At 41.4% G+C, this 21,164-nt stretch overlaps 1 protein-coding gene across 2 annotated transcripts in view; it reads left to right on the forward strand.

Annotated features, from left to right (window-relative positions):
• Positions 1-21,164, forward strand: part of MTMR11 (myotubularin related protein 11) — a 262,554-nt gene that overhangs the window by 238,986 nt on the left and 2,404 nt on the right. For both annotated transcript variants that reach the window (XM_086945377.1, XM_086945378.1), the window contains exons 14-16: positions 8,488-8,658; positions 10,711-10,953; positions 20,252-20,536. In XM_086945377.1, the coding sequence (XP_086801503.1) occupies positions 8,488-8,658; positions 10,711-10,953; positions 20,252-20,536 (699 nt within the window). The remainder of the gene's footprint in view (positions 1-8,487; positions 8,659-10,710; positions 10,954-20,251; positions 20,537-21,164) is intronic.

The raw sequence follows: 21,164 nt of genomic DNA on the forward strand, positions 1-21,164 counted from the left end.
CGGAGACACCGACGGACAGATTCCCCTTATGAAGGACTGTTGTCCGAAATGCATTGGGAAATGATGTTATAATGCATATACAAAGGTGGATTTCAGATATGAGTTATGGAAATGAAACTTCGTAAATGAGAAACCCATGTGAATAAAACATGAAGAAGTTTGATACAATTTTGGTTTAAACTTCATTTTGGCATTCTACGCATTGAACATAGAAACGGATTTCGTTTCACTAAGGTTGTGCTCAGAGAGTTGGCGCTTATCCTAGGCGCCACAGACCATGTTTTAATATAACTTTAGACATTGCAACCCCATGTACATTATAGTACAAATGTAAAGTATATAAAATAACATTTTTAACATTTATTTTGCTAGGAGTTTTTGATATATGTACATGGTTGATAATTCATTTAAAGCCCACAATTTGCAGTGTTTTAGTGGGGCCATGTACTATTCATCAGTTCGATCACACTCTTAACTTAATTTTAAGCTCTGCCTATTAGCTATTTCCAATAGGACTAGTAAATTAACTGGGAAGGACCACCTACTTCGATTTTTTAATGTTCCAGCTGCAATTGGCACCCAAAATAAGTACTGATGGTCAGACCTTGGAGTACGCTTAACTCAAGATAATGTGTTGTCATATTAGATGGCTTCTGCCCTACGTTTAAATATCTAAAGTTAAAGTTAGTAGATTTGTGCATTTCCACTTCCCTCAGTACCATCACTCCTCTCCTAGGAAAGATAATTAAAAAATAGAATTTTTCTGCTCCATAATGTAATACAGAGTTAAAATCTATGAAGCATGATTGCAAAGAGCTTGAAAGAAAATGGAGGAAAAACTATTTGGAAATAGATAAATCCTTTTATAAAGCCAACCCCCAAGCATATTACGGATTAATCAAAGTTACAAAAAGCAGAGTTTGCCTAGAAAAGGATCCTTGGGTCCAAAAATGCAAAAGGAAGGTGTTGAAGCTTTATAAAAGCATGGCGTGTCCTGTGGCAGACCTGCAAGTTCCCTACCTTCTTGCACTGGTGTCAGCCCAACTCTATGTTCATCCCGCCCAGCCATATCTAGCTCGGCGGGAGGTGGGAAAGGGGCAATTGACCAGTGTTTACCGTTGCTACGGATGTGCTCCTGGAATATTGCTGGCCTTGAATCAAAGCTTGACCTGCCTGACTGGGGGACCTTCATAGACCATTCTGATATTTGGTCCTTCCAGGAAACCTGGGCCACTCGGCCTATATTTCGCGCTGGCTTTTTGAACTATTCTAGACCAGCTGTGAAAGGTGCAAGGGGCAGACCAGTGGGTGGTCTAGCTATTTGGGTACGCCAACATGTGGGAGTAACAGTGGAGGAGCTCCCGTTGTACAACCCCGATATGTTGGCCATACGGGTAAACTCGTCTTCGGGTCTGAATATGGTGATTGTAAATATCTATATGCGGGGCATCCAAGGGGGAAAATGCTCACCTATTGCACTTGTGTTGGAGGGTCTCTTAAGCTCATTGCCGGTGAATACAAATAGGGTGGTATTGGGGGACTTCAATACCTGTTTTGAACCTCTGGGGTTGGATGATGGTATGCTCACCGAAGATGAGGATTCTTTATGGGGCATCCCGGGTTTGGAATAACAACCTATTAAGAAATGGTCCCAATCAGCTATATTTTTGAAGGGTCTATGCTTGAATCAGGGAATGCGTGCAGTTAATGGGCGATTGAAGTCCGATAGGATGGGGGCAGTGACCTACGATAATGGCAGATCTGGCTCCCGCATTGACTATATCCTGGTGAATGTGGAAATGTGGCCCAGTCTACTGGATATGGTGGTAGTAAGTAAAGCAGAGAGTGATCACAATCCCTTGGTTCTATCGATCAAAGAAGGTACCTCTGCAGAGCTCTATGTGGCAAAGGCGTCCCAGCCACAGGTCTCACTATCTAATAACGAAAGAAGGGTTAGTTGGCCTAAACTAGCCCTTGATGAGGAGGTTCTGTCAAGGATTAGAACCATGCTTGGGGACACAATGCTTCAAATCAGTGGGATCTGCCAAGAGTCGGCCCTTCTGGACAATATCACCACATTACATAGGGATCTCTTTCTAAATCTTAAAACTCTTTTTGTTAAGTGCACTGGCCCAAGAAGAAATAAGTTGAAGCCCCTAACCTGGTTTGACAGTGCATGCAGGGAGTCGCAAAAGGCGCTGCATGCGGTTCTAAAGTCAAGAGATCAGAGCTTAATCCGCAGCTGCAGGGCTACCTACAAAGCTGTGCAGGCCACTGCCAAGAAGAACTGGGACGAGACCCGATGGAAGGAACTGTTGGAGGCTTGCCAGAGTAATAATATGATTAAATTCTGGCGGCAGCCTAAATGGGGCAATCGCCCACAGGATACATCCCCCTCAAATTGTGTTGAGCCAAGGGACTGGGTCGAATACTATGGGACCCAATTCAAAGCGAATGTCACTAGTTCTGCCACTCTGCTGCCCATCACTACTGATGAAGCCCTGGTTTTTACTTCTACTGAAGTGAGGGCAGTGTTAAGGGTTATCCCGGGGGCAAAGCACCAGGGCCTGACTGCATACCAGCTGATTTGTTTAAGCAGGAACAGGACCTTTGGGTCCCATACATTGTTCTTTTGGCCAATGCTCTGGCAAGGGGTGCGAAAGTCCCTGACTCTTGGCTGGGGCGGAGATCCTCCCAATTCATAAGAAGGGTGACCGCTCAGTAACGGCTAATTACCGACCTATTAGCCTTATTGATGCTGTACAAAAGATTGTGGCTCGCCTACTCTTGGGAAGGATCCAGAGTTGGATCTCTGATTATGATGTCTTAAGTCCTCTCCAGGCGGGATTTCGGCAACATATGGGGACCTTAGAGCAAGTTTTTAGATTTATGCTATTATATTGGAAGGTGGTCTACCTAGGGGGAGGTCTGCTGTTTGCGGCATTTGTGGACCTTAGGTCAGCCTTCGACCTAGTGCCTAGGATTAAGCTCTGGGAAGTCTTGTTGGATCTGGGCATGCCCAAAGAGCAGGTGGCGCTGCTTATCAATCTGCATTCAAACACCTATGCCAAAGTAAGATGGGGTGGTCCAGGGGAGGTCACCGACAGTTTCAAAGTCGCCAAGGGGGTTAGACAAGGGTGTGTGTTGGCCCCCACCCTTTTTTCTTTGTTTATTAATGGGGTGACTAAGCATTTTTCTAACTTTCCAACGGACGCCCCCTCCCTTGCTGGAAGGAAAATTCCCCTCCTCATGTTCGCGGACGACACTCTTATTATTTCTAAAACGAGGCAGGGCCTTCAGTCCGCGCTGGCCCATTTTGAGTGTTTCTGTAGCGAGCATGAGTTAGAGGTGAATGTTTGCAAGACCAAATTTATGGTTCTACGAGGCCCCAAGGCTGTGAAGGCCAAGGTGTCGACGAGCGGAGCCATTTTGGATCAAACGGAGGTCTTTACATATTTGGGTGTCACATTAAGTGAGAACTTGAGCTGGAAACCCCAATTGGATCTTATGACCCTGAAACATGCTCAACTTGGGGGAGCCTTATTGAAGGAGCACGCAAAATCCCTCACTAAACCTCTGGCACCGTTGGTCAAAATCTATGGCTCCAAGATAATTCCTGCAATTATCTACGGTGTAGAACTGTGGGGGTATAGTGATTTATCCACTCTGAGGGTGGCTCAAAATAGGTTCCTCAGAATGGCAACAGGTCTCCCACAATCAACACCTTGCTTACCCCTGCAGCTTGACTTAGGTGTTAAATCTATCGAGGACATGGTACGGTATGGACCACTGGCGTTCTGGCGTTGTCTGTGGACTACACCCGAATTATCCCTCTTTGCTGAGGCCATCATTGAGGTGAGGGGGCTCGAAGGGGCCCACAGGGTACCCTGGTTCTCTCATCTCAGGATGCTTCTGAAAAATCAGAGCCTGGAGGCACTATGGATTGACCCAGCACGTGCTACCTTTCCATCAAAAAAGGCACTTAAAGATATTTATTGGCACTGGATCGCTGAGAGGAGATCAACCATGGTTGTTGGTCCAACCATGTCACTGGAATTTTTGGTTGTTAAGGATGTTCCTAAATACGAAGCTTACTGGGACTTAATAACCAAGCCAAATGATCGTAAATTGTATCCTCAATTACGAGTAGGCTCGTTACCCGCACTCCTGGTCGACTGGTGGCAGCGATAAGTGTCCTTTCTGTGTAACAGCAGTAGAGAATATTGAACACTTTTTCTTCTGCTGCCCTATGTACTCGTTACCCAGAAAAGTTTGGCTTTTACCAGTTTGCCGCTTATTAGGTACTAGATCTGCTGTTGCAGCGACTAGGATTCTAAAAACTGATACTTCAGCCCCTATCGCCATTGGTGTAGCAAAATTTGTGAGTTGGGCTTGGTCACTCCGCATTCGCAACCTTGGTAAATGAAGTTCCCATTGTAATTGTTTTTATGAGTTTTTAGTTGCAACTTAGTATTGCTCTTATGTAGTCTGGGGTCCTTTGTACATCATTGTCTAAATGTAATACTTTTTTTAACATGGTTTTAAAATGTAATGTATTTATTATCTTATATGTAAAATTGCACGAACTGTTTTTTATGTATTTTGTCTTTTATGATGTAAATCGAATAAAGACCTCTTGACTGAATATCTAAAGTTAAAGTTAGTAGATTTGTGCATTTCCACTTCCCTCAGTACCATCACTCCTCTCCTAGGAAAGATAATTAAAAAATAGAATGTTTCTGCTCCATAATGTAATACAGAGTTAAAATCTATGAAGCATGATTGCAAAGAGCTTGAAAGAAAATGGAGGAAAAACTATTTGGAAATAGATAAATCCTTTTATAAAGCCAACCCCCAAGCATATTACTGATTAATCAAAGTTACAAAAAGCAGAGTTTGCCTAGAAAAGGATCCTTGGGTCCAAAAATGCAAAAGGAAGGTGTTTAAGCTTTATAAAAGCATGGCGTGTCCTGTGGCAGAGGGATACCTGTTTAGCCCTTCACAAGAGTTGTGCACCAGCATATCGGACTTTTTTCCATAAAAAATATAAATCTAGTGAAAAATGCCCCCAAAAATTCTAACTGCCTATCTTTTGTACCTGAGCCAACTTATAAGGAAGCCTGGTATTTCTTTTACCCTGCTATTATAGAAGAGACCTTCAATACTACAACCTCTATGACCTGTTTCTCCGCTTTGTAGGTTTGTTCAGTCCTAAAATTGAAGATCTTTGAGATCATCATTGCATCCCTGACAATTCTTTGTAATTCTTTTCTGAGATTTGAAATGATACATAAAAATTTGAAATTGTTTTTTGTTTCTCCTATGTGACACAAATGCAGTTTCTAGTTACTGCCCTATTTCTCTCCTTCCTCTTTTCACCACTTCAGACTGACGCTTTAGTTAATTAGCTGTTAACTGGATTTGTAGAACATTGCCAACTTTTACAGGGGCCACAATCAGGTTTTAGTGAAGGTTTCTGCAGAGAAACTCTCCTGGCCCAAGTAACTGTTGATATAAGACATATTAGGGATGAGGGTGGAGGGGTGCCCCTGATTTTATTAGACTTATCAGAAGCCTTTGATACTATCTCCTACCGAACCCTCTTTAAACGGTTACCTGAGGCTCGGATCTCAGGCAAAGTCCATGACTAATTTACTTCTTTGATGCAGGACTAGACTCAAACGGAGGTCCTGGAAAATTATAGATCCTCCACTAAGCTGATTACCACCGGTGTTCCGCAGGGCTCTGTTTTGAGTCTCACCATATTCAATCTGTTCATGTCTCCTCTTGTGTCACTTATTGAATCATTTGGCATCTCTTTTCGTACTTATGGTGATGCCACCAAGATGGTTATTAGGCTTGATGGTGAAAGGACGGAGGCTGTTTGTAATCTTAGAAAATTGCCTCCAGGAAGTTGCTGTATGAATGTACTTAAACTCTTTATTCCTAAACAATCACAAGACAGGAATCCTAGTATTTGTACCATGTAGACTGGTGGCCAGAACCCACTGCTGGCCAGAAACCTAGACAGGTGGCCATAAACCTTAGAAACTCTGCCTTCTCCCTCCACCATGCATGCAATCTGGGAGTAATTATAGACAATAACCCGACTGTTACAGAACATGTCAAAACTATGTGTACTACTGGTTTCTGCCTCTTATTTATAATCAGGAAGATTCTTCCTTACATTCCTCCGCCTCCTGAAAGGACTTGGTGCAAGCACTAACTCTGTCCAGAATGGACTATTGTAATATCTCTGGATTGACTGTAGCTGCTTCCAATCAATGCTGCTGGGTTGACTTTGGAACTAAACTAAAAAGAAGGGCTTCCATCTCTCAGCATCTGCGAAAGCTTTACAGGCTGCTGGTAAACAAGAGATGCTATTTTAAGGCCATGTTTATTTGCCATAAGACCATCAGTAACACCGTATAGGAAACCTACATCGTATTTCTTTTTTTCCTGCACAAACCTTCATGGAATTTAAGATCCAAGTATATATTTCTTGTAAAACCGCCAAGATTCAAAAGATCTAGACTAGGAGGATACCCCTTAGTGGTTGAGACATCTAAGGCTTGGAATTCTCTGCTAATGTCGCTCCGCTCTCAACCAAGTCTCTATTTATATATCTGTTCACACACAATGTCTAGAATTGGATAGAGGGTCGTCTTTGCAGTTTTGTGTTTTTTATTTTTGCTTCCCTCTTTTGCTCTCTCTTCTTTCCCTTTCTTCTATGTGAATGGACTGTTTCTATTTTTTTCTTCTCGCGAGCCGTGACACCCCTTTCTTAAGTAGCTGTTTGTGCTTTATAAATAGCGTCAATCATTCAGGCAATCAAGCAATAAGTCATTCATAAGACTTTTGAAGTTGCATAAACCCATCTACATCACATTGTACAAATGTTATAACATATTAAAAAAATGGTATTCTACATTGAGGTCCGCACCTGTACAAATTATATTATAAAAATATAAATATACCAGATGAAAGTACGTAGAAAAATACACACATTTTTAATGAATTTTTAATGAATTATAAAACACGTATGCCTAATCCCACATCTAACACCACTCTCCTCATACTAAGACACATCAGAACACTTTGCATTCCCCAAACACACAAATTCACATACAGGGTGATGTGCAGTAGTACCGTAACTGATGTCTAGTGTCCTCAACCTCTTGCGTACATGGAGAAGAGAACGGAGTACTGGGTGTTGGGCATATTTATGTTTTCCAAGTGTAATTGTTTGTCAGCTCTGTGTTAATTAAAAGAAGCCTGCAAATTTACTAATAGTAGCTTTACACTTATATTTTAAGCTGTATATTCCCCTGCCCCATCATTTAAGGAGGTGGAGGCGTTAACCTTCCACAAGGTATAAATCTCGGCCCTGAATTGCCCAATTGCACTGAGGCAGAGTTAGGCCTAGGAGTAAACCTCTATGTACTAAATGTCTGTAAGTACAAACACAAAGATAAATACCTTGGCACATTAGACCATAAGATTCTTATGCCTATCTTTTGACTCAATTTTTAATTCCAATTCTCAAAGAATTTCAGTAATCTTATGGAGAATCAGCAGTCGTATATTAAAAAGACTATTTACGTGTATTCTCAGGAAATGTGGATTTGTGTTGGATTTTTTTGTTGCCCATGGATACACCCCATCCATAACATCTCCACCAATATTTTTTTTTGGGGGGGGGGGCACTTGCCTTTCCAACACACAATAGGAATTTAGTCCTGTAATTAACAGGAATAGATCTTAGACCATACCCAATGTAAATATGTGCCTTATAAAAGTTTGTGGGCCCATATTGTCACAGGTTTGTGGGTGTTCGCCAAATGTTCGTGGCTTTTGTGCACCAGAGTGCCCACTCTTTACCACAGGGAACAGATTTACATTGAGGTAATGTCACGCCGGCTGGTGTGATATTACAGGTGAGTCAATAAATATACAAGTTATGATGTGTTGATGCCAAAAGTGAATATGCTCTCATAAACCATGCCATGTAAACATCTAGATGGAACTCAGGTGAGCAGACTGCCATCTAAATCAAGTCCATAGTTTAACGTCTGAAACAAAATTTATTTTGGTACTCCAGGGTCAAATCTGAGCGGGAAATTGCAGTACGCTCTTGCAGGTTGTAAATTAGGGCATGTGTGTGGGCAGTTTATGGAAGTGTCCCAGTATAGATATTGCAATAATAAGAAGGGTCTATGATTTGATCATCTGTGGAATATGTGAACTTACTTTGGTAATGTGTTGGTCGTTTGAGGCCTGAGGTAAGGAGCCCTTGTTGTTTTGTTTTGCATGCTCTATGTAAAGGCTTTCTTATTGAAAGGAATTACTCACCAGTTCACATGAGTATTTCCCTCCAAGAATATTTTGCCCATTGGCCCACCCTCTGCAAAGCCCAAAAAATACTTGCTGATGACTTTGGAGCACTTCTCATTTCTTACATTCTTACCTATATTTCTTTCCCTGCAGTCGCCAGTGTTCCTACTATTCCTGGATTGTGTTTGGCAGCTGCTGCAGCAATTTCCCGGCTCCTTCGAATTCACCGAGATGTACCTGACCGCCATGCATGATATCACCTACCAGCCGTTCTTTAGTACCTTCATCTATAACTGCCAATGGGAGCGAGGTCGTGGGAATCAGGTGAGCTAGGGGGGATATGGGCTATACCAAGGCTCTAGATGTGTGGGGCATTTACTTTGAAAACATAGTGCTTGTGATTCCATTTTTGAGTTTAGTGCTTCAAAAAGAGATGCATCCAGGGCAGATTGGTCAGGCAAGGAAAAGGTCCAGTGTGTCAGCTTCATTAAAATGTTAGTGGCCAGTGGCATGTTGGCTTAGGGCCACATCCTTCCGTAATAACGTCCTTATAAGTAAACCTGTTTCTTGGCTTGTGCTAGTCAGGGCACCTTCTCTGCAGCAGTGTGTCCCCATCAATGTTCTACTTAGACGCAGCCAACTGGTGTCGCAGTTTGCAGGAATGCATGAGGAATTTCTCATCCAGGCAGCTAGGGACGCTCAAGGCATCTCAGTCAGATCCTGGGTGGAAGTGGATGATGATCCCAAAGGATTTTATTACTACTGTATTTCTGGGCTTGTCAACAGAGAGCTGTAGCCATCTGTTGCTGAAAGACCTATTTTGGGTATTACCAATTCTTAACAGCTTTGGGTCAGCGCTGCTTATCATTGGTTTTCTGTCTTGTCAATTTCATTTGCTTGTTTCGTATTTGACGGCTTTCCTTTCTTTTCTGTGTTTGGCTTTCCCTGGGAACATAACTCCTTTACCATCCTTTTAAGTGGAAGTCTTGTATCCTTCCACTCCTCTCTCCTAGGGAACGATTTTTTACTTTTTCTTTTACCACTCCATGGGTTTGTAAGTGTTTGCTGCCTCTTCTGTGTGCTGCTTCCTCCATTATACCCCCCACTCCCACATGTTCTCCATGGTACTCTTCCACCCCTAGAATTCCCATAGCTTCCCACACCATGCCTGAATCCCACATGGCTTTAATATAACTCTTCATTCCCTCTGTTGCCCCTCTACAACTCCCTTCTAACAACAGCCACTATTTAGCGGTGTTTATTTGTTTCCCTACCCCCTACCTACTGCGCTGCTGTCCTGCCTTTTTATTTTATGTTTTATTTTGATGTTTTAGGAGGGCCTGGCTATTGCAAATTGCCACAAGGCCACTCCTTTTTGTTTTCACTTGTTCGCACACCTTTCAGTTATTTTCTTTAATTTAACATGCCAAGATTGGCATCCACCATCTTGGAACGATAAATCAGAAAAAAAGTCTGTCATGATGTATGCATGCATGGAGACACATGAGCATCTGCATCTCATGGCACTGAGTCTATCATTGCATCATGATACATGTGATGACACGTAAGCATTTAATTACCCCTTTAGCCTTTTTAAATGTTTTATGTGGCTGCTGGCTTTGCCTTGTTTGTTCTTTGTAGTTTTTGTAGAAAACGCAATTACCCATGAAGGTATTGTAGCACTAAGGAGAGTGAATAGCCAGGAGCAGGGCATTCTGTCAATAGCCACATTTCTGAAATTGAATAATGATAACAATTGTTTTAAGTTTGTCCATAGTAAATAAATTGATATTTATTTTGTTCATTGGGGTTGGTGACATATCCATCAAAGAAAGTTACAAAAGTTATATTTTGTTTTGTCTACCTCTTGTCTCTGTTATTCCTTTCCATCTATTTTTTATTTTAGATTGTCTGCCTGATGAATGACCTTAGTCCTTTCTTTCTCTGCTGCATTTACAAACCTAATTTGGTCTTAGAAGACACACATTTATCGACTGAGATAGTACAAATCATTCCCTGAAATCTTATATTTTTCTGAGAAATAAAGTCACAAGAATAAGCTTTTGAGAAAACAAATACATAACAAAAACAGAACAATTCTAATTCAACCAGCTCCACACAACTTCTCAAGGGCTTTCTCATCTCTTAAGGATGTTCTTTTCGGGGCTAAGTATTCTCATAGCTAAATGTGGTTTGACCTATTTAGATCTACTATTAAAGAATATGGAATTACATTTTGTCTAAGCAGAGATGCATTACTACAATAACACATTTCCTTTTTGACCGTATTTGTTATAAGTAATAAAACCATTTTTAAATTTTAAAACGTATAAAAACTAAAGTAAACTTGATATGTGTGCATATCTGAATCTGTAGCGACAAAACTGTGGCCAAATGTACACACCCATCAACGGATGGCGGGACATCACCACCCATGGACGGCACATGAAAAGTGGGGACCTCTCGAGTGATGGGGCCACCTCCCACTGCCCCAGAGTATGGGAGTGGTCTCTGAGTTGCAGTCACCAGCAACGGGCGCAGTTCAGGAACCCAGTGTACAAGCGGATTCAACAGCCAGAACTGGCAAACGGCAACTGTGTCCCTTCGAACACAGACAAGGTATGTGTGCAGCCTTATCAGACGGATTGTTGATTTAAAGGGGCACTTCTAGTTTGTGCTTGTGTGCTTAGAGTCCTTTTTCGATGTCCCTGTGAGTGTAAAATCACGGGTTGATAATATATTATACCTCTTCTCCTTCTTACTATGATTTCTAGTAGAGAATTGACCCCCCCGGGCTGTCAAGGGCCATATTAACTCTGTGCCTTCAAATCAATTATATTGAAAACGATCTGCTACTGTGAAATTGGCTTGGCAAGAGTACCCTGCATAAGCCTGTTCTCTCCCATGATGCTCAATGTTCTTGGAATGATTGATTCACTCCCTTCTGCTAAAGGTAGCACCCCCAAGCCCATGGATAGACAGTTCAGATGTCCACTTAAAATATCTGTTCACTTTTCTGAGACAACCCTACGCTCAAAGTGGTGAACCCTGAGGTGACATTTTATCAACACATCACCTTTCCTCTCCCTTTCATTGCCTGTACTTGCTATAGGTCTGTCTATTTTTAGCTTTGTTACTTTTGAGATAATCTATTATTGAGCCCTCTATTAATTTATAGATTATGTTTTTAACTATGTTTAATGAATGAATGAATGAAAGAGCGTTTATAGGGGGCACAGCTACTCAGAAAGAGTGTGCTGGCCCTGAAAAGTCTCCATCAGATCCACTGCTGCCCCCCGGGGATGGAGACCGGGAGTTAGTTACGAAAAAGCCTGGTTTGAAGCATTTTTCTGAAAACAGTTACGTCAGCAGGGCTCGAGTCGAGGTACCACGCGTGTGGACGGCGTCCCCCCACTTATTTTACCAGGGGGACGCCGTCCCCCCTGCCAAACAGCTGGACTTCACTCCGACTTCACTCTAAGGCCACTGGGACGAGATCGGAGCGCACCTTTCGTGACGTCACTTCCTGTCGTGACGTCACTTCCGGTGACAGCGTCCCCCCACTTATCTTTTTAGGACTCGTGCCCTGTACGTCAGACACCTTCCTGAGAGTCAAAGGTAGGTGGTTCCAGCCATGGGCTTCATGTAACCGAAAGGAACAGCCTCTGGAGCAGGCGCGGGGTATCCTAGGAACGGATGCCAGGTTCAGGGTGGGGGACCTCAGGGTTCTTGGGGGACATAGTGCGTGACTCTCCTTCTGAGATACTCCGCCCCGTTTCCCTGCAGAAAGAGGACCAAAGTCTTAAAACTGATCCTTTTTTTACAGGAAGCCAATGTAAGGCCTTGAGGTGAGGAGAGATATGAGTCCCGGGCTTGAGCAAAAGGACCGCTCTTGCGGCTGCATTCTGGACCACCTGTAAACGGTTAAGCAAATATTCACAGAGGCCTAGGTACAGGACGTTGACGTAGTCCAGTCTGGAAATAATTAATGCCTGGACTACGGTCGTCCTATGTTCAAGAGCAAGAGGGGGAGAAATTTTGTAAGCATTCATAAAATCCCAAAACAGGAGCCTGCGACAGACTAGACCTGAGATCTCATTGAAAGGGTGCTGTCCATCACGAGGATTGTGCACATACATGCTGTCCATCACAATGCACAGATTTTTGACAGTGATTAGAGCAGAGGGAGGAGGTGACATATCCGATGGCCACCAGAGTCTCCACTCAGCCACGGGTGGGGAGCCAAAGAAGATGACTTCAGAATTCTCAGGATTACATTTTAACTGGTTCTTCATCAATCATGAGAACACCTTCAATAGACAGGAGTTAATCTTTTCACCTTCATAGTCGGCTCCCTCGTCAGCTGAATACATATGGAAACTGTTAGAATCCACTCCGAAGTAAGAAATGGAAAAGCACAAATGGGCGGATTGAGAGTTGCTAACAAATAGCAGAGGTCGGTCCGGACCACGAGATTAGTGGTGGACCTCTGAAACTTGATAAGCCTTACATCAGTTCGGACGTGGATCGTGCAATGCAGGGGTATCAATATCTCACAACCCGGACCGACCTCTGCTATTTGTTGGCAACTAACCGCCCACCCATTTGTCCTTTTTTTTATTTCTTACTTCGGAGTGGATTCTTAAAGTTGCCATATAATTTCAGCTGACCTGCGGTACTCCTCTTTTTTCATGTGCAAGTACATTTTCGTTAGGTCAGACCTTGCTGGTCACAGTTTCTCTGACCTACTATGGTGTAAACGCTCAGCACCATCTTGCGGTTGCTGCTTGCCTTGAAAACGTCCTTAGGACGAAACATGTGTCGGCTGCCTCTATGCTTGATTGGTGTTACAAGACTGGATAATAAACACCAAGTTTTAGAGAAGAAAATACATTCCGGACAGCATATGTTTATATATTTTCTGCTATGAGTCAGTATTATTCTATGGACTACTGAACTACTGACGTGTGCTTTGGTAGGTACTCCTTTGTGTTAAATGGTTTATCCCTAGAGTTTTCTGTAGGAACTATACCCTCCAAGTGGTTGAGGGGTTTGATACCGTGATAGATACCGCAACTATTATCTGCTTCTTATAAATATTTCCAGAAACTTTATCATTAGATGTGCATTTGTATTTGGCAGAGCCATCTTTGTTCTTTAAGTTGACACGCTCCTGAAAAATACATATTTCTAGGTCTTTAACATTCTGCGTGCCAAATTCAAAGTTTCTGGTTTGCTAAGAAGTGCCTTTAGTCACAGGAATGGCCTACATTGACCCATGGCGTGTCACATGATAAGAGGTGTAGATTTCTGGGCTGAAGGATGAGAGCACAACCTTTGTATGGGCTCCTTTGCCTTATCCTTGTTTCTACTGCACTGAGCACATCTTTTGAGGTGGGTGTGAAAGTATGCGGGCTGCTATCAGCCTCCTGAGAGTTTCCTGTTAAAAGTATTGACATTGTATTCTGTAAAGTTTTGAATCAAAGAAACACTCAAACTTATATGAAATAATGTAGACTTATATAGTTATTCCCTCTTTCCTGAAGTCCAAGTTCAAGCTAGCGTTAATGTTGTCGATTTGAAGCCTGCTTTGGGCAAACATTGGCATCTGTGGGATAATCTCCTTTGAGAAGAAGTGTTTGCAACCATTAAATGATGATTATGTCCAAGTCTGAACATTAATTGGGAAGAGTGAATCCAGAGTGGGTGGACCAAACTGTGTGTCAAAAAAATCTTAAAAGGGAGATTCAGGAAATAAATATATAGGTGAGCAACGTGAGGGGGGGGGGGGGTCGCTGTCAGAATGCCCCACATTTTTTTCATTCTATCTTGGGGTAGTCAATGCCTTAAGTCATTTTCATGGAGGTGTCTGGGTGGTGCCTGTGAACTTGAACTTGAATCATCAGCATATTAGATGCCTTATCCAGGATATATCTTGCCCTTCCTGATAAAGAGGAGTATGAGACATAATTAAACCATTCTTGATGGTTAATGATCTAGTCAGTCGAAAAGAAAATACTAAGCAAAAGATGTCTAGCAAGCAACGTAAGAGTAGGAAACATTGGTAAGGCTCACACACTTGAGATGAACCAACACAATGAGAATGAGTAAGGAAGCCAAATGCAACTAAAATGAAATATTGGCCTAAGATAGAATGAGTCAAAATACATTTGATCTAAGGCAAGAGGCCATTTGATACTTGTTAAGCTAGAAAGGTAAACAAACTTCTTGGAAATAGCGAAAAAGGACCAATTTCACAATGGCAAAGTTAGAATAGTCCGAACCTTACTCCACTGGGCTATCCACCTATGTTTGGTGTACATTTCCATCTATTATGTAATTCACACAGAATCATGGGAGTACTTCTGGAAATTGGCAGTACTCAAATTTCCCCACCTTTTAAAATAGTCTGTTGTTGGTGTTGCAAAATTACTGTATATGCTTTATAGTTAGACATTTATTAAATTACTAGATCGGTCCCCTCAGATCCCAAGCCTAATTTGTGTGGATGTTTTTCTGAAGGGCTCAACGTTTGCTGATGATCTTCTAATATATACTTAAGCGTCCCTTCAAGACCCTTCCTCAGAATGAGGTATTTGTGACCATATTATAGTCAATACTCCGGCTGCATTTTGAATGTGAACAAGAAGAACAGATTCTAGATATGGCAGATTCAGAATTCCATGATTCCAGTGCCATTACACTGATTCGTTAGCTGGTAGTAACTTGGGCAAAACAATATGCCCTCATAGGAAGGAGACTGAAGGGATGTGTCTGCATTGTAAAGAATGGGGCTCCTTCCTCTATTGTTTCTGGCCCTAATCAATTTGTGAAAAATAAGTGTATTGCTTCAAGTACTTTGAGCAATGTATGACACACTTTCGTTTTTGTACAAAGTTTAAATAAGTTTTATCCTATTTTATATGGATCCACAGAAACCCCACATGTGCCCTTCAATACCTGCATCTTTTTTATTACTGAGCTGCAAAGGGCCAAAAAATCTTGATTTCTAAGGGCCAGATGAATGACCAACCAATTTGCGACTCGCAAATTGTGTCGCATTTGTGAGTCACTAATCGGGATGTTCAACAGTGTCTCAGACACTGTTTGTGATTCCTAATGGGGTCGCAAATTGAATGCCTAATTAATATTAATGAGGCAGGCGCAATTTGCGACCCAATTAGGAATGGCTAGCACTCACAGGGATGGTGGCCTGCTGGGGTCAGCAGACCACCATGTCTTTTACTGCTTTTAAATAAAGCAATTTTTTAAAAAATGCAGCCCGTTTTCCTTAAAGAAAAAAACGGGATGTATTTTTGATGTATTTACAAGAAAGAAAAAGGAAACTTTTCAGGTTCATTTTTTAAGGGCAGGCAGTGGTCCCTGGGACCACTGCCTGCCCTTGAAACATATTTTTTGACCCATTCCCAAAGGGAAAGGGGTCATCTGGGGACCCCTTCTCGTTTGCGAATGGTTTACCACCTACTTGAAGTAGGTGGTAAATTGCTAGTGTTTTGCAACCCCAATTGCGGTCGCAAAACATTCATACATGCAAATGCGAGCCACTTTTAGGAAAGGCTGCCCTTGGCCCGCCTCGTCCTAATAGCGAGTATCCCACCTCATTTTGCGAATCGGTAAAATGTACTGATTCGCAAAATGAGGTTTGTACATGGCCATGCCCTAAATTGAGGTCGCAAACGGGCCGATTGTCTTTTTGCAACCGCAATTTAGGGTTGTACATCTGGCCCTAAATCACTACAATGCACCCATTTCATTTGCAGATTAGATGTACCCCCTAACCGCCAGCTTTATTTACTAAGATGTGCTATCCTGCTCCACTGCCGGACGAATGAGGGAAACTAAGTTTCAGGACAGTTCTTGCAGGTCTGGTTAGATTGTTCCAGGTAAAGCATGTTTCATGGGCACCATTGTTCTCTCAAACTTCCACGATTAAATAATTCCATATTTCCCTCTCAATTATTCAGTATCGTAGACAAATATGGCTTAGGTCCGGATCAGCTCTATCAAGAAAGTACTTTGAAATCTTTCATACAATTGCAGGAGGAGCTTCATATGCCCCAAAAAGACTGCTTTCTTTCCTGCAGTTAAGGGACTTCTTTGCTGAGTTTCACCAGCCTTCATGGACAGAGCATTGACAGGCCTATGTCAGTCTTTGTTAATGCTTTGGTTATAGAAGATAGCAGAATTTGCATTTATCTATGTATGTATGTATTGTTACAAGGCGAGGCAAGACCTTGTAACGGTCCCAGCAACATTCATTGATCTCAACGATTCCGGTTCCAGGAAAAATAGAAAAGAGTTTGTTCTTTATGACAATAAATGTTAGAAAAGGTTGTTTAAGTGCACTGTCATCAGCGTCATGAGATCATACTGGGTGGGGTAAACTCGCTGTGGTCGAATCACTGTTGACCAGATTGGCCAGGTGATTTGGGATTGGGTTTAAGGATGGGTTAGTAGAATGGGCAGCAAGATGGGAGAGATGGCTGCAGGTCCTTAGTCAGACACAAGAATTTTGCTAGTCACTTATTATTCTACACCCTGTCACATAGTGCACCAGGTATACACTGCTGCAGTACCAATTAATATTTGATTTCTATATTCCAACAGAAAAATACTAAGTGGATAGCAAGAACATCTTCTAGTACTCTCTTTCAGAGTTGAGCTTGTATTGGAACAACATATTTGACAAACTTCCAGAAGGATCAGGAGACACAATTCACTTTGACTCATGCCTAATTAGCTATAGGAGTAAACTTGAAATTAAAGAGAAGTTTATATATTTGGGTATGGCGGTTGCGTGTTTAATAATTGTTGGACGATTGAGTGACAGGTATCCTCCCTCCAGCATAGTTTAGGTACAAGAAATGCTTGCTTTCTTCTACTTTAAGATGCCGATTGCACAAGACAAGGGCTCGGTGACGCCCAAAGGCTATGAGGGAAGCTGGAGGTAGAGAAACAACTGAGGTCACATTGAGTCGGCCAGTGAGACAGCATTACTGGTTTTATCTGTAACAGGTCATTTTCATGCTATGATTTGCACTATTTATTTTTATGTGATTAAAAGCTTTTTTTGAACTGTGTCCGTTGAGACTTACAGCAATGGTGTTGCTGTATTTTTCACTACATGCAAGGGTGCAAAAATAATATAAAATACAATGGACATTAATATGGCCACACTCATATTCAACAAAAGGTGCAAAGGAAGAAAAGCACCGCAATTTAATAATTTGCCAAATAAAATGTTAATTCAGTAAATACTTGTGATTTCTCAGAGACCTGGTATTTTAAACTGAATTTTCACATCACTTATCCTTGCTCCAGCTTGATTACAAAGCGCCATTAATATTACAGGAAAGCAGCTTCCACACATATACAAAGGCACGGCATACAGAATGGGAAGAGGTCATGGGGCAAACAATGACAGTGCCATGAAAAAGAAAATTCAAAAATGCAGCCCTGGGCCCCTCTAAAGGCACAACAGGAAACCAAATGACCATGAGAGCTTGCAATCAATATAACCTAGAAATGTTTCCAAAAGCGGGGAAGAAGCAGCTCTCAGAAAAATGACAAAAAAGGCACGCATTGTGAAACAAAACTAACATTTCAAAACCCTGCTAGGATGAAACAAAGTTAATGAAATCAGCCAAAAGACCTTGGAATCCTTTGTCGCCACAACAAGTCAGATGACTCAGAAAATCCCAAGGCGAAACAACAAAGTAGTTGGTAAAAGTATTCAGCAATCAGAAAATACAAGAACAAAAATAGCAGACAGCCAAGGCCTGCACTTAGCTACAAATCTGCTCCAAGAGCCAATCAAAGACAAGGACTGGGCTGTTCCAGCTGAAGGTTTCAAGTTCCATCTCATTGGGAGTATTCATACTGAATTTACACAAACACTGAACTATTTATGAAAATAGTTCTATATAGTTTTGAGACACTTACCAGCAACTGATGGCGAGCTGGACTGCCTTCTTGAGAACTTTTTTAGTTAAGGGAAACTTGACTACTTGACTTGGCCATGTGCCTTGACTTGATTGTATTATACCAAAAGATGCAGATTCAAACAGGCAACTCGATGCATGTTGGCTTTAGAAGCTCGGGGTCTTTCTAAACTGCATGTGATGGTCACCAGATGACCAAAGGGGCACATTCTGGTAGCTTAGTTGATAGGTCACTTTGAAACCATGTCTGACTAGTGCATAGCATCAACTCTGTTGAAAGATAATTTCTTGCAATCAGCAGTGACTCATTCATAAAAACAAATAATGAAATTGAGGAGCCCAAAGTCGTTCCTGGGAGCCTACCTCCATCACTCTCTAATGCTGGGGGTTACCAACTACCCAGACTGCCTTGAACCCAACTCATACCTCTTTCTTCCACCATCGCACACTTTTCCTCTTTTAATCTTTTGCAGGTTCCTTTTCATCCATTCTTTCTACCGTTGTCACTGTTTTTCTTAGATTATTCTTCCACCTTGTTTCTCCCTTTTTTGCCGCCTTCTTTCTTGTTTTCGGTCAAATGAATGTAATAGAAAAATAAGCCTGTCCCCTAAAAATTAATTCCACTGCTCACCATTTGCAAGCAACTGCAGAAATTAAGCAACATCAGACTGTGTTACCACAGATGATGGCCTTGGGTGATTTGAACCTAATAACAACAAGCATAGTCTCACTGGGTGAGGCTAGCTAGAAATGTATGCGCGTGAGCCATGTCTAATAGGTATTGTGTATCGTGTGGAGAAGACTGGGATGCAATGGAGATGATGTGTAATCATCTAAAATTATAAGAAAACGTAAAGGTTTTTGAGTGGTGCTCTTGGTTTTGAGCTGTGTCTTAAAGGCATTTGGCCAGCTCTAAAAGGTTCATGGGAAAAAGTCAAACATTAAGGATTTATGTTCACACCTAAATGTGAGTAAATATGATTTATTATTCTGGATTGTTTGGCATTTGTGATTTCAGTTCATATCCAATTTACATCAGCTCTGTTTTGTGTGTTAGATGTTTTCAAAATCAATAAAATTCTACCTAAAATGCTGATTTCATTAATTGCCTAGTTTGTGGCCACTGACTGTGTATGACTGGACCTATTTCCAGTAACACCCCTTTAAACTTTGACCCACTGACAGTTATTCATAACCCATTCATATGTAAACTATGCAACACTTGCACAAATGATGAAACAGTTACTTAAAGGTATATAGGATTGTTCCGGATTTGCAAACTATGTCTAAGTTATACGCCCTATAAAGTACTTCTTTTTCCAGACTTAATTTGGGAATACATCTGAAAAAAACACTTTGCCAATCAGGCCCAATTGATTTATTTGAGAGCCCATTTCAACTTTTCCGTGATTTCATGATGTTTGCGAGTTTTGCTTTCTCCCATAGTATATAAAATTTGAGGAACAGCAGCCCTTTCTTATGAATTCACCTACAACGTTTATGAAACCATAAATACAATGTGGTGACATCTTAATATTACAAGCTCATCCTGTCTTGTGGTGATTTCATTAAACTGACAAAATATTATTTTTGTATATATCACTGTATATAAACTTTGAAATATTTATTTTATCACTAGTTGCCTCTGCCTGCCGAAAAGTAAGACCTCCTAAAAACTTTATAATGCACCCCCTTGGGCAGAGTGTGTATTGAAATCGCTGGCTGCAAGTGGCATGCTGGCAAACCAAGCTATCTACAGCAAAATCATTTTTGTAATTTTATTTTTTTTAATTAAATTTTTTCATCAGATGTAGTGCCACTCTTAAATGTTGGGTCCCTGCAACCCCGCGCCTCAATCTGACCATATGGATGAACTGCCCCAGCACTTTACTCCTGCATGCTAACAATTCCTTCATGTTGTCACTGATTAGTAAGACATTCATCTGTTTTTCAAGGTGGATCCACTCTCCTCTGGAACCTGTGTTGTGTACCTACTGCAGAAAGGATCCCTCACATTGCAAACTCAGTTTCTTCCATGGAAGAATGCCTCAAACCAAAGGCGCGGCTCCCGCCGAGCCCAGTCTTCCGAGAGTCTGCTGGTGGAACCCGAGAGGTCCTTGCGGATCATCAAACCAACCTTCACCCTCCCCCACTCTGGAGAGATGCTGCTTCCACTTCTCACAAGCGTGAGGATCCATCTCTGGAAGAGATGCTACTTTCGAGGCAATTCTGAAGTTCAGGTGATTATTGATTACATAACATACATATATTTAATAGTAAATTAAATGTCAAAAGGCTATTCAAGTATTTATAAAAACGTATGATAAAGAGAGATTACTTAGATCAGTCAGCTCACGGATATAAATGTAATGTCAGAGGGGTCTCAAAGCCCCTATCTCTGACCCGAAACATCCCACAGTGGTAGCCATTTTTCATTGTAGTGCAGACTTTCCAATTTTTTGTACCCTAAAATTATTTGTTTAGTGTCCAGTCATATTGTCCTCTTTTTATCCCTATTTTAAATTGAAATCCAGTTTTCTCCCTAAATTATTGTTATTCCCAACTGCAGTATATTTTACTCCACAAAATATTTGTGTAGTGTTTAATTCAAATCCCAATGCTGATACTCTGAGTAACTTTTGAATCCCCATTTTTGATTGTTTTTGAACTCCTTTCATTTTCTTTTCCATGAAAACACTTTTTACCATAAAACGAAAATGATTGTTCCTCTAGATATATATTATTAATAGAGAGTCCTTTTTAATTTTTTGGGTGCAGACCTTGAGTAACGCTGGAGATTTAAATGTGTGAACTTTGTCTCCACCACCATATAGTTACCTTTGCTTTTCGAATAATTTTCTCTTATTT

Source organism: Lissotriton vulgaris, chromosome 12 (assembly GCF_964263255.1).
Source record: "Lissotriton vulgaris chromosome 12, aLisVul1.2, whole genome shotgun sequence".
NCBI classification, from domain to species: Eukaryota; Metazoa; Chordata; class Amphibia; order Caudata; family Salamandridae; genus Lissotriton; species Lissotriton vulgaris.